Source organism: Amborella trichopoda, chromosome 4 (assembly GCF_054954075.1).
Source record: "Amborella trichopoda isolate Santa Cruz 75 chromosome 4, AtrichopodaSantaCruz75HAP2 v2.0, whole genome shotgun sequence".
In the NCBI taxonomy this organism is placed as follows: domain Eukaryota; kingdom Viridiplantae; phylum Streptophyta; class Magnoliopsida; order Amborellales; family Amborellaceae; genus Amborella; species Amborella trichopoda.
In genome coordinates this window covers 47881181-47894316 of record NC_142339.1, presented here as the reverse complement: position 1 = coordinate 47894316, position 13136 = coordinate 47881181, and the positions used below count along the sequence as shown (strand labels likewise).

General features: G+C 36.3%; 1 protein-coding gene across 1 annotated transcript; it reads right to left on the bottom strand.

Annotated features, from left to right (window-relative positions):
- Positions 1-735: 735 nt before the first annotated feature.
- Positions 736-11350, bottom strand: LOC18431065 (purine permease 1). Its single transcript, XM_088864653.1, has 3 exons — positions 10838-11350; positions 10649-10800; positions 736-1121 (listed from the first exon to the last, which is right to left on the bottom strand). Exons 1-3 carry the CDS (start codon positions 11346-11348, stop codon positions 789-791), a joined length of 996 nt encoding a protein of 331 aa, XP_088720779.1. The 5' UTR covers positions 11349-11350; the 3' UTR covers positions 736-788.
- Between the last annotated feature and the right edge of the window lie 1786 nt (positions 11351-13136).

Here is a 13136-nt window from a genome sequence, read left to right as displayed (position 1 = left end):
GAGGTTTGAACGATGTGCCTCTTATAAAATACTGGCAGCGGGATAGTTAATTCATCATCTTCCTCCAAGCCTTATCCCAACACATGATACCTAATTAAGACATTTCATGTTATTTGCTTTATTATTCCACATTGAATACGCCTATTAATAGAATTGCTGATTCTGACCTATAATCGGCTCGGTCTTTGCCAATTCCTGATTAGCCATTTTTTTTCCGGATTGGTGATTTTTTACACACAGGTTCTTGATATTATTTTTGCTTGATTTATTACTTCTAAATTTTTCCTTTAAAATAAAATAAGGAAAATTATACTTGGAGACTGTATACTTGTAATACAAGGAGGTCACACTTGTCCGTCAGATTTCAAATCGGGTACTTGTCCATGTGTCGTTGACTAGACTCAAGGTTCAAAAAAAGTTTTTGAAACTTTTTGATACACCCCAAGTCATTCGATTTGACATCTAATGGATACTAACAATTGTGACCTCCTAATAATAAAGATAAATGGCCTTATTATATATAATCTTATAAAATAAAATTGATTGTGTTTGTAGGAGCAGGTTTGAATCATTGTCGTAGTTTGTTTTCATTTAAGTGGTGCATGCAAATAGATTTGTCAATGTCTTTGCTATTTTTTTTTAAAATATACTACACCATACATGATCTAGATCCCTACCTTTCATTTACCAGTAGAATTTAGGAGGAAAAGACCTCCAACCGACTAGGCTACTGGATTTCACCAAGCATGAAGATCCCTTCAATAAACTGATAATATATCAAATAGATATTACAATTGGTTTGTCTCTACATCCATGACAGGCTCTGTCTTCTTCCTTGCATTGAGGTGCTTCCCATGGAAGTAAGAGACAAAACCCCACATTGACAAAACAAGAACCATGCCTTTTTCACCAGTAAACTTTTCATGGAACAAGAGGACCACCAATAGCTCATTCACTGGGATTAGCACAGCTACAAAAACACAGGTAACCATGGAGGAAGTGCAAAAGATGAAACCAGCATTTCCTATAAAGAAAAGCTGACACATTACACCGCTTGCCACCACTGTCAGATAATATTTACACTCTCCTAATCCAAATTCTTTGGCCTCTATCTGAATAGCCTGAAAGGAAACATAACATGCTCAACATCAAATCACATTGATTCATTCAAAACATATCCACTGACCAAATTTTATTTGGGTAATTTTTTTTGAAAAGAACACAATCCTGGTTTCACAAGTCTGACACACACATGCTATATCTTAAGAGGAAAACACATTACTGATTGTTAACAGCAAGTGATTTTGGCCAGCATCATATGCCTTCTAAAATCTGAGGGCTTCTTGATTTTATGCCATTTTAATGGTGGCAAAGCCTTCGGTGGCGACATACTTTAGTCTTATCTCAGAGTTTTTCTTCACATTCAAATTGTTGTTGAAAATTTAGTAATTTATCTAAAAAGATACCATTTACAGATAAAATAATTCAATGATGGCAACGTTTGAAAATATGATGTGAAAAATGCTGATGCTAACTAAAGAAGCATATTGCAGACATATCTATTTTGTGGTCCGTAAGGCAGTGGCTTAGTGGTAGATAGATCGGTTTCAGTGGGGCAGCCCAACCGTCGAAGCCCTTGAAGTTTGTCCCCATTGGATTTCAAGTCTAGACCTTCTAGGTGTAGGGACCTCCATGGAATTTTCAATATTTTTAGTGGCTGATAGAGAGGATGTCCATGATATTATTGGAATTGTAAATGGTAGAGAGATAAGAAAAGGGAATACATGTGATACGCATTTTCTAGTTGGGGATAAGGTTGACTAGAGGGAATAGTATTCAAAATGTGAAAGATTACTTATCTTTTGGATATGATTCCCTCATAGGACATTCTTATATAAATTGGTTAAGAGAATTTTCATAGGATTTACATGCATTTCAAAAAGAGTTTCTCTCTCTATACTTAAAGCCTCCCTCTATACTCCTAGTTTTCGCTATACTATATTTTTTGTTCTAGTAATGGAAAGTCGACCTAGAGTTGGGAGTATCAAACTTTCGAACTGGAGGAGATGTCATAGAAATGAACAAAATAATCATATCAACCTCCTGGGAGGAGTCAAAATTTGTAAAAGGTATATGATTCTATTTGATCTATTATTTTTGTTTTTTTGCTGCTTCTCAAATCCATCGAAGAATTTGACATTGGTATCAAAACTATTCCGCTAGGAGTCTGCCCCTCAGATCTGATACCCCATGTAGGTGATGTGTCAAAACACAAGAAATAATTTTCTAGAGAGAAAATCCAAAATTATGGGCAATAGGAACCCCACCTATTTATTTTTTAGTCCCTGCATGTCAGTTGTTCTTGCCATTTCAGTTGATAATTAGCTAAATTATAGGTCCGCAATATAAATGCTCACTAGATGTCTTGAGAACTGTATCAAGAATGCCCTAGGTTATGAGTTTGAGGAGGGTGACTTAAAGAGTAGTTCAATCCTATAATGTGGACTTTCCTTGGTTATGGATGACTTTTCATCAAGGTTAGATGGTTGGATCTCAAATCGAGAATTGTGAGGAAATTCCTCTACTAGGGGACAATATTGGAATTACTCTCATGGTTGTTGAGGATACTAGGAGTGAATCACCATTAATTCCTGAACCTCATAAGAATGCAAGTCTCAAAATTCCCTGGAAACACTTTGAGATTGAAGGGAAATGTCTGGCATGTGCTCCATTGATGAGAACTCGGTTCATGTAATCATTGATGAGTACGAACTCGGTTCATGTAATCATTAGTTGCTGGCAAGTAGATTACTACAATGGATTAGGAGAATAATTCTATGTAGAATGCCAAGTTTGGGAACAACTAAATATTCTTTCAAGAAAAAGGGTTGATTGAACTATAGATAAAAACAAGACCCAATAAGTAGTGAAAGGGTTCACATAATTTAGGTGTGAACACGATAAGACATTCTATCTACTGGTGAGAGTGGTGTTATGCCGTGAGCTAGGCTCGAGAACTTGATCATATGGTTGTTCAGATGATATTCCTTGATAAGGATATGTCATCAAAAGGAGTGGTGTCCATGATCTTGTTATTACGAGTTGACTGGATCGTAATGACAAGAAATGACAAGAAAATAATTGATACCACTACTGAGTGTCTATCCTCCTATTTTGATGTGACATGTATGATGTGCTCCATGCTGAGATCAACAATAGTCATGCTAAGAGGCTCCTCAAGTTTGTCTTTAAGTGATTTACATTAAGAAAATCTTAGAATGATTCAGAATGCATATGGTGGGTCCAATGATACTCTTATCAAGCAGAGTCATGTGCTTAGTCTAAACCCCTTCATTAGACGAAAGCTTAAAAATGTGACGATGATTTGTATACCCTATGCTAGTATAGTAGCCAATCTTATATAGGTCAAGTTATGAATATGAAGGGATTTGCCATAGGGCTTGTTACGTTGCTAATAGAGCAACCCATCTACCAGGGCAACCCAGGTTATGAGCATTGGCAGGCTAGGAGCAAGATACTTCGATATCTCCAGAGCACTGTAGACTACTCATGGATCTTTAAGGAAAATGATGTCCAACTATGAGGATAAAATAAGTTTGATTGGATAGGGAATCTAGATTATTGACTGTTGACATCATGAAATGTCTTCACATTAAGAGTGGGAGTGATTTCTTGATGCTACAAGAAAGAGAGACAAGAATGGCCTCTCTGATATGGAACAAAATATATACATTGTTATAAAACGTTGTAGGAGAGTGTGTGGCTCATGAGGATCTTGTAAAGAATAACAATTTATTGAGTGCTGCAGAGTCTGTGAGCATATATTCTAATGCAAAAGGAGTCAAGGAAATTAATCCGGCATTCTTTTGATCTTAAACAAGAAAAAATTCAACAATAATGGAAGAGAAAATATGACTATAAATCAAGTCATGGAGAAGAAGTTATCTTTTTTCATGTATAAACAAATTCTGTACAAAAATATTGCAATCCCTTCTAATTGGGATGTCAACCCTTTTAAATACAAGATAAAAAGGCTAAAAGAAAATCTCTCTCTGCAACCTATGTGTGTGTGTCTCTCTCTCCCCCACACATATCTCTCTCTATCTATACATCTTTCTCTCTCCCAAGTTAATCTCTTTCTAGATCATGCAAATCCAATAACTTCCATCCCGTGAATGTAGGAGCCCCTTTCCCTCAAGTGATCTACTTTCCTCCCATGGCCCCTTATCATATCCATCATCACATCTCATGGACCCTTATCATATCCATCACCCCAAGATCCTTTTTCCAAGAAAAATCTCCACTCCCACTAAATTAGGCTCTACATGACGTTCCCATAGAAATAGGAAATTAACTAAATCAATAAGATCTATCTTATTCTTCAAGAAATGGGAATATTGTAAAATGACTACCGAGCCCATAATAATAAATAAAAATTGTGTTTTAACCCCTCACACAACCAATCCCTCAAATTTAACCTAACAATCATAAAAATAAAAAGATAATAATAAAATAAATAAATAATGGGATGTGATTTGTATCATACTCCCTGGATTGGAAAAAAAACTCGCCTCGTGTTTTTGCTATGCCATTATCGATACCCCTTAGCTGATGGTGAAGTCCAACATCTCCACATAAATGTTTTTTGTAAGCCATGAGATTGAACACTCTAAAAAATGAAGAAATTCTCCATCCAACTAGCCATTCTTTGGACAAACATCCAAATACATTCAAATACGGGCCAATGTAATATGCTCTTTGACTAATTGTATCGGCCAATTGATTCCTCACAAAAAAACATCTTTCTTCCAACCTGCTTTCTTTTCTTGAGGTTTCTTCTTTGTCTTGAACTCTTGTGATAACCATGCCTTAAGTTTTAAGCCATCAATTTGCTGAGAAGGTTGCAACTTCTGTTGTAGATCTGACATGAGCCTCATCATTTTATCGTATCTCATTCCCACGAGGCAAACATTACTATCAAGAAATGCAGCTTTCAAGGTAATTGACATGGTTTTGTTAAAGTCTGTGTAGCCAACTATCATATCAATCGTCTCGGAAAGCTTGTTCAGGGGTGAATTCTCTTGTGTAATTTCTAGAGGAAATTTTTCCTACAATGATAGCATAAAAATCACGTGACCACTTTTGGTTTTAGCAAGTATTAAGCCAATGTTTTGTGGAGAGTAATAACAGGGAAAAACTCTGTGAGTTTTTGTACTTCCCTCTAGAAATTTATCACCAACATCCTCTTTGTATTCTCCAACCATACAACTGGCATGTGTACAAATACTTTGTCGATCAACACCAAGGGCTTCTAGCACACATCCAATAAACCCTTCCCATTCACATTGCAAACCAAAAAGTAAATATTTAAAACTCATACGATTGTGCCAAGCTCACAAGTTTCTCTAAGGAAAAATTTTAACACATCAAAAGAAATTTTCAAAACATACGTGGCACAAAGAGATGTTATCTCTACAGTAGCAAGATCATTGCCTCTTGCAATACTTTACTCAATCTCTACATAAGCACCTTTCATGTTATTTCTCATGGACATCAAGACTTTGATTACAAAACCACTCCCTTCACTTGTAGGGCCATATAAGATTTGTTCAGTTTCAACAAAGCTGAGAAAGAAATGACTCATATCTTCTTGTGTATGTATAATATGCTCATTTGCCCTTTCAATAAACTCTCAAACAATGTAATAACTTCTTTCACGAGTCAAATGCCATCAGATGGTTTTCGTACTTGATTAGGTGGCTTTTTTTCTCGGTAATTAACATTAAATCTAATTCTAGTGCATTGACCAAACATCAACATACTCCCACTGCAAATTATCATCCCCACATCTCTTGAACATCCTAAATCAACAACATTAATAAGCAGATGCCACACAAAATGATGTTGTTGAAACCATACTTCAAAGATTTCACACCAATTATGAAATGGTTCCAATAGACGACCGAACCATCTGAATTCATCACAACCATTCCAAACATCATGATTAGGATTTTTCGAAACAGACAACCAGTCACGGCTCTCCATGTTCATATCATAATTTTCATCACCTCTACTAGACAACTTTAATGTACACATATAATTTTTACAACCAGCACCAACATTAACCACATCATCAACTACAATTGGATATCATCAACATTTTCCTTAATAAGTTGTCGACTAGAAAATCGAGCCACACCCTCCTATTTAAAAGATTCAGGTGGAGTTTCATCAATTAATGACAACAAAGATAGTTCATGTCTGACCATCGACAATTTGCTTTGATAAAAAACCACCTTCTTTGTTTTCTCATCCAATCCTAAACCCCATTTCATTGTAGTTGGGGGTTGCTCTTCCACATTCACTAGTAGGGAATCACTTACAAATCCAATTTTGTCTTCAACAGAAAGAATGTTAAACATTAGCATTTCATTATGATTGATACAATGCTGAATTTTCTCATTATCATATTTAGAATCATCCATAATTTCATCAATAAAAATGCTAGGCATATCTCCAATTATCTCTTCCGCAGATTGATCTACAAATACATATACTATTTTCTCACTAGATTTAGGACCTTTTGTGTCTTTCAATGCATCAACATCTCTAGTGAAGAACTTACGATTTTTATTGTTCAAAAAATCATATACCTTTCTCTGTTTACTTGTGTGATGCTCAGATCATAGATTTGTTGTAGGAATAACAACTCCCCATGTTAGAGATGTCAGTCTCCTAGCCTGGGATGATCTTACGCCAAGCGTGGATCTGGATGTAGTAAAATTCTTTATTTGCTCACTTCTAAATTGATTTCGGTCCACTCTCCTATATCAATCACATCGACTTTGGGATAGTCGGTTACCCAATTTTTTTCTGCATTCATGCTCCTGTCGATGCCGTCGTGCTTCAAATCCATAAGTGCGATCAAGCATAATATCAGGCTATTCCCTCTCAGACTCATGCATTGATCTATGCCGATCTCCACAAAAACTCGTACAATATAGATCCAACACCATAGATCTCATTTTGTTCGATGTACGTTGTTACGATCTATGTTTCTGCAACAACTTTTCAACCATATTAGTCAAGTTGCTGATTTTCTTGTATATTTGGTCATGCTCGGTATTTCTACGGTTGTGACTTTCACGATCAGCCATCGTAGTCACTAACTCTTTTGTTGTGATACCAAATAATGCAAAAAGAGTTCGAAAAATTAAATCAGGTCTTCTTTTGATCTAAAAGAAGAAAAAATTCAACAATAATGAAGGGGAAAATGTGACTATAAATCAAGCAATGGAGAAAAACTATCTTTCTTCATTCATAAACAAATTCTCTACAAAAATATTCCAGTCCTTTCTAATTGGGATGTCAAAGCTCTTAAATACAAAATAAAAAAAACTAAAAGAAATTATCTTTATTTACAACCCACATATCTCTCTCTCCAACCCTCGTATATCTCTCTATCTACACGTCTTTCTCTCTCCCCACATTAATCTCTCTCTAGATCATGCAAACCGAATAATTTCCATCCCATGAAAAATGTAAACCCAATAATTTCCATCCCATGAAAATAAGAGCCCGTTTCGCTCACATGATCTACTTTCCTGCCACGGACCCTTATCATGTCTATCATCCCATCCCATGAACCTTTATCATATCCATCATCCCATAAAATATTTATTTAAATCTTTAACTCCCCCTAGATCCTTTTTTCTAAAAAAAAATCTCTACTCCCGCTAAATTAAGCTCTACGTGACTTTCCCATAAGAATAGGAAAATAACTAAATCAAGAAGAGCTATCTTAATCCTCAAGAAAGAGGAGTATTGTAAAATGACTACCCAACCCATAATGATAAAAAAAAAAATCGTATTTTAACCCTTTACACTACCAATCCCTCAAATTTAACCCAACAATCATAAAAATAAAAAAAAATAAAAATAAAACATCAAAAAAGAGATGTGATTTCCATCATATTGTGACAATACAGTGACATTGGCGTACAATTCCAAGTATCATAGAGGACAACAATCTCAGGTATCATAGAAGGTACAACAAATAGAGATTGGATATTACTCTATGTGAGGTGTCATTGAAAGGAGAGGGACAATCATGGCATGAATTCCCACTAGGAGGATGGAAGAATTTTGAGAGAAGTATATGGCTCATGTCAGGGGATTAGGACTTGGGAGTCTCTAATCAGTTCTCTCTACCATCATTATTGTTTGACTCTTTTATATATGAATGTTGTTTTGTTTTTAACTTTTTACCATTTATTTGAGAGGTTGATGGTATTGTGGTTTTCTTGATAGTCATAAGAGTGCACGGATACTAGGACATGTGTTCATTGTGAAATATATCATTGGCAGACTTGAAACCCTCGATACCAAGGATATCGAGGGTTTCACATTGATATCTTTGGTATCGATGTGAACTCGATACCAAGGATATTAAAAGATAAAACACACACGGGGTACGTGAGTATCACATCGATATGCAATAATTATGAGAATTTATAGTTGGGAATCAACATGATGTAAAGAGGTCAAAGTCTTCAAATTTTTGACCTAGACCGAAGTGTTACGAAGCTCCAATGCATCTGCTTTGGCCTGCTTCGGTTTAATTCGATTGAAACTTCGAACTCTTTGGTTGAAGCACAAAATTATATTTTAAAAGGACAATTTTGTGCTTCGGCCTGCTTCAATGTGATTTGGCCTCTTTTGCTAAAACTTTGGCCACTTCGGCCAAAGCATAGAATTGTTTTTTTTGTTGAAATATTTATTTTTAAAATTGTTATTATTTTAATATATTTTTATATATAAATTTAAAATTTATTCATATTAATGTTTTAAAAACATTCCAAAGTCTTCCTTCAGGTCGGCCAAAGCACCGAATTGCTACATTTTTCCGACCAAACCGAAGAGGCAAATCTGACGACACTGCCTCTAATTCAAGCCCAGCTTCATCGGGCTCGTGCCTAAAGCCCCAAACCGCGCACAGAGGTCAGTCTCTCCGTATTGGGAAATACCAACTCCATGAACCTTAGAAAATGGTGTGCACACATAAAAGGACAAGATTTTTATGAATCGACCAATTTACCGATTTAATTGAGTCCTCCCTCCAAAATCTATCTTTTCGAAATGGATATTGGAATCAAAATGTAGGGAATGAAAATCGCAACCATGATAAGTAAGAACAGAACTTGAAAAGAATGAATTTTAAAAATACAAAGTAAATATTATTTTACATTGTTTTAACTCTGTTGAGTTTTAATTTTTTATGGGTCTACCATTATGTAACATTTATCTCTAAGATAAAATGAATGTTACATGCCTCACCTCAGGGGGGGACACTTTTGTATAGATAAAATGGATGTTACATGCCTCACGTTACGGGGGACACTTTTGCATAGATAAAATGAATGTTACATGCCTCACGTCAGGGGAGATACTTTTGCATAAGTGTGTCCTAACGCATAAAATACTTTTTTCTATAAAAAATTGAGAAAGGTTTCCATACTTCCTCTACAGCATAGAAGAACTATTCTCCCCCTACTATCCAGCCATCTAATTTTGATCAAGAGAGCCACTCACCGTTTGATCTTAGATCCGATGTCTCAAAGTATTTTATTTTTACTTTTTTTATACAAATTATATGAATATGAAATTTTGTACGTTCCATCTTTTCATTAGGGCGCACCTATAAAATATATTAAAAATAATTTTTCGATAGATATAATAACTAAATACCCCTTGAAACTTTCAGGAGTATTTTGGTTATTTTATTTTATCGGAAATATTTTTTTATATTTTTCACTAGTGCGAGTTTAATATAGGATTGGACGTCCAAAATTTCGTCTCAAAATAGTTTATAGCAAAAATATTAAAAATAAAATAGTGTAGGGACGTGACATTGTGATTGGGGCAATCTTAGTCCTCCATTCAGAATGGACGGTTAGATAAGGGGAAGTATATAAGTTTTACGATGTAGGGGAAACTTAGAAAGCTTGCTCCAAAAAATTTAACATTCTCGGGAAGACGCGAAAGAAACACAAAATTACTACAAAAAATACAAAAAATGACGGAATCAATGCAGTTTTTAGTACAATTAAAAAGTGTGGCTTTGCAATCAAATCTTGAGAAATTTATCAAATTATAATTAAGAGATTAATTATTTAAGATATTTTCCGTCGAACGATTCATGAGCTATGATGACGTTTTCTTTTATGGGCACTCTGAAATTTAATCAAACAATGACTATCTATAGTTCAACTGGTAAGTGGTATGATAAATTTTCTCATGGACAGTTTTTATAGATATGAGTCCCCTCTTAAAAATCTACTTTAAAAATGGATTTTTTATCTAATTTTTAAGAATGCATAATCTCTAAATTGAAGATCATAAATATTAAAAAATACAAAATAATAATTCTATGCTTAAAACATTTGGACAGTAAGTTTCAAGTTTCAAGTTTGCATTGCATCCATCTTTGATATGGATGCATTATACCTGGGGGACGCAAATGTAGAAATTCATCCCCGAACAATTTTCCTTTTGTAAAACTAGCAGGATTACTACTTCTTTTAAAAGTCCTCATTGACGATCAAATCCTAGGGCTAATAGAACTCACCTGAAAGTTCTTATTCACAATCATCCCAACCGTGCAAAAAGCCGTGGCCACCACATACATTATCACTTGCATCTCCAACACCAACGTGTATGTAACCACCACCTTGGCCTTGCTGTACATAAGCTCAAGCAAAGGCACCACAAGCCCAAACACTGCTGCCGTTCCTACACTCAGCACGTACCCTAATGCATATTTCGCACCGCTCACGACCTCCGCCCCGAGCCCCGAGCCCTAACAACACCGGCCCCAAAGTAAGCAACACCACTGCATTGATCGAATAGGTTGTGAACTTGTAACGAGCGAGCAGGAACGCAAAGAGAGCTGTGAATGCGAGTTGTGTAGAGAGAAGGAGAGTCGAGGTCGAAACCGTGAGGTAAGAGAGGCCGAAGGCGTACATGTAGTTATCAAGGCCGATGAGGAGGCCGATTCCCAAGCTTTGGAGGGCCAAGGGGAATGTGAAATGAGATTGGGGCTTTTTGATGAAAAATTTAGAGAGAGAGAGAGGGATTAGAAGGAGGGGCCACGCGGCTGTTTGGATCCAGGCAGTGAGCCACTTGCGTTGTCCACCATGTATGAAGTAGAGGCGCAACAGAGGGGGGACAGTGGCTCCTCCGAGAATGAGAAAGAGGCCGTTAATGGCGAGGAGGATGTAGCCTTTAATTGGGTTAGGATTGTTTGAGATGGTGTTGGTTGTGCCCATGGTGAGGTTGAGGACAAGAGGGTAAAAAGAGTGAGGAGAGGCATGGTTTAAATGGGGGTGTTTTTCATTGCTAATGCTAAAAGGGTGAGGTTTCTATAGAGCCGAGGCTCTAAACAAATCAAATTAGAGCTCACCTTCAAACGGTGTCGAGAATATGGTTTCAATACTGAAAATCTTTGATTAGCCTTAAAATATATTTTTATCTTTAATTATAAAATTTAAAGCTTAAAAAATGTAGATGGAGCAGATCTATGAAAACTTGAATAACTTAAAAATTGAAAGTTCAAAAATGCGCTCAAAGATGCACTATTTTCAAAACTTGAAATCCATTTTTTTTCAAGTCCATGCATTTTGATGTCCCGATGATCAATTTGAGGATATTTGGCCATCAAAACAGCCTCTTCTAGGGAAAGTTTTGAGGTAAGATCTAATTTAAGTTATGGCTATAGTGATATTATTAGTTTCTTTCACAAGCTGTCATAGTACTTTTATCAGTTTGTGTGGTGCATGCGGTGATATTATTAGTTTCTTTCACAAGCTGTCATAGTACTTTTATCAGTTTTTGTGGTGCAGACCGAGAAAGGGCTCGGGCGCTTTCTATCTGGATTGGTTATTATATGGTATAAAATAACAAAAAATCAAAAATTGGGGGATTAATCGGGTTCTTTAGACCAATGCCCTGTGTCCACCAAATGCATATCCCCATTCATACAGAAGATGTGGTAAATGAAATCTCTTAATGTCTTCAATTCACTAATCACTGTGCATATGGACCATCAGTTCCTCCACTCAGTAGTGAAAGACTGACTGTACATATCAACTGTCCACTGGCAAATGTTTATGATGCATTTACATGTTATGAAGAAAGTAATTGGAGTGTTAGTCCATGAATTGCTGGGTCATTAAGCACTCGCTTATGGGAGGATCATGCCGTTGTATCAGTATTGCTACAGATGGAACGATTATCAATAAGAGGTCGGTGGTCCTCTTTCATGATGTTAAAGGTAAAAGGAAGTTTTCCAAACACATTCTTAGGGGTGCATTTTTCCTGTCTGAGGGTAAGGTAATGTGGAAGGGAGACAGGATTAGAATGGTCAATCTAATAGGGGGACATGTATTGGGCATCGCAAAAATCGTAAAAATCGGTCCGGATCGCCAATTAATTGTGTGAAAAAAATAGTGAACTAGCAAAATACACGTACAAAAACAAAGAATTGGCCAAAAACCGGTCAAACCGGTGAATCAACATTTTTAATGTAGCAAAACGGTGTTTTTACTGTAGCAAATTGTCAATTCTCTTTCAGACCCGGACGATTTCCTATATATTGATAGAATTGGCTTGGGATGACCGATTCCGAGGTCAGACCAGGCAATTCCATGCCGACCTGACGTTCTTTAAATCACTGGATTTGACCAAGGGGCTTTCGTCAACTAGAGGTAGGTGAAATGGCCTTATAGCTCATGGATAATGTAGTTGGTCTTGCCATATTATCCCGATTGCCAATTTACTGTGCCAAATCAGTGAATCGGTGGTCCCAATTGCCCATTTACTGTGTGAAAAAAATTGTGAATTGACCAAACAAGTACAAAAACTGATCCATACAGGTGAATCAACATTTTTAATGTAACAAAATAGACGCCTTTTACCAATTATTTGAGAACGTTGCTTAAGCTGAGTCAGGAAAGAGTTCAACGACGCTGACCACATCGCTTCGGGCAATGAGCCTAGTGACGGGTTGCATAGATGATCCCATGAGCGGCATTGATGGAACTATTATGTTGGTTATG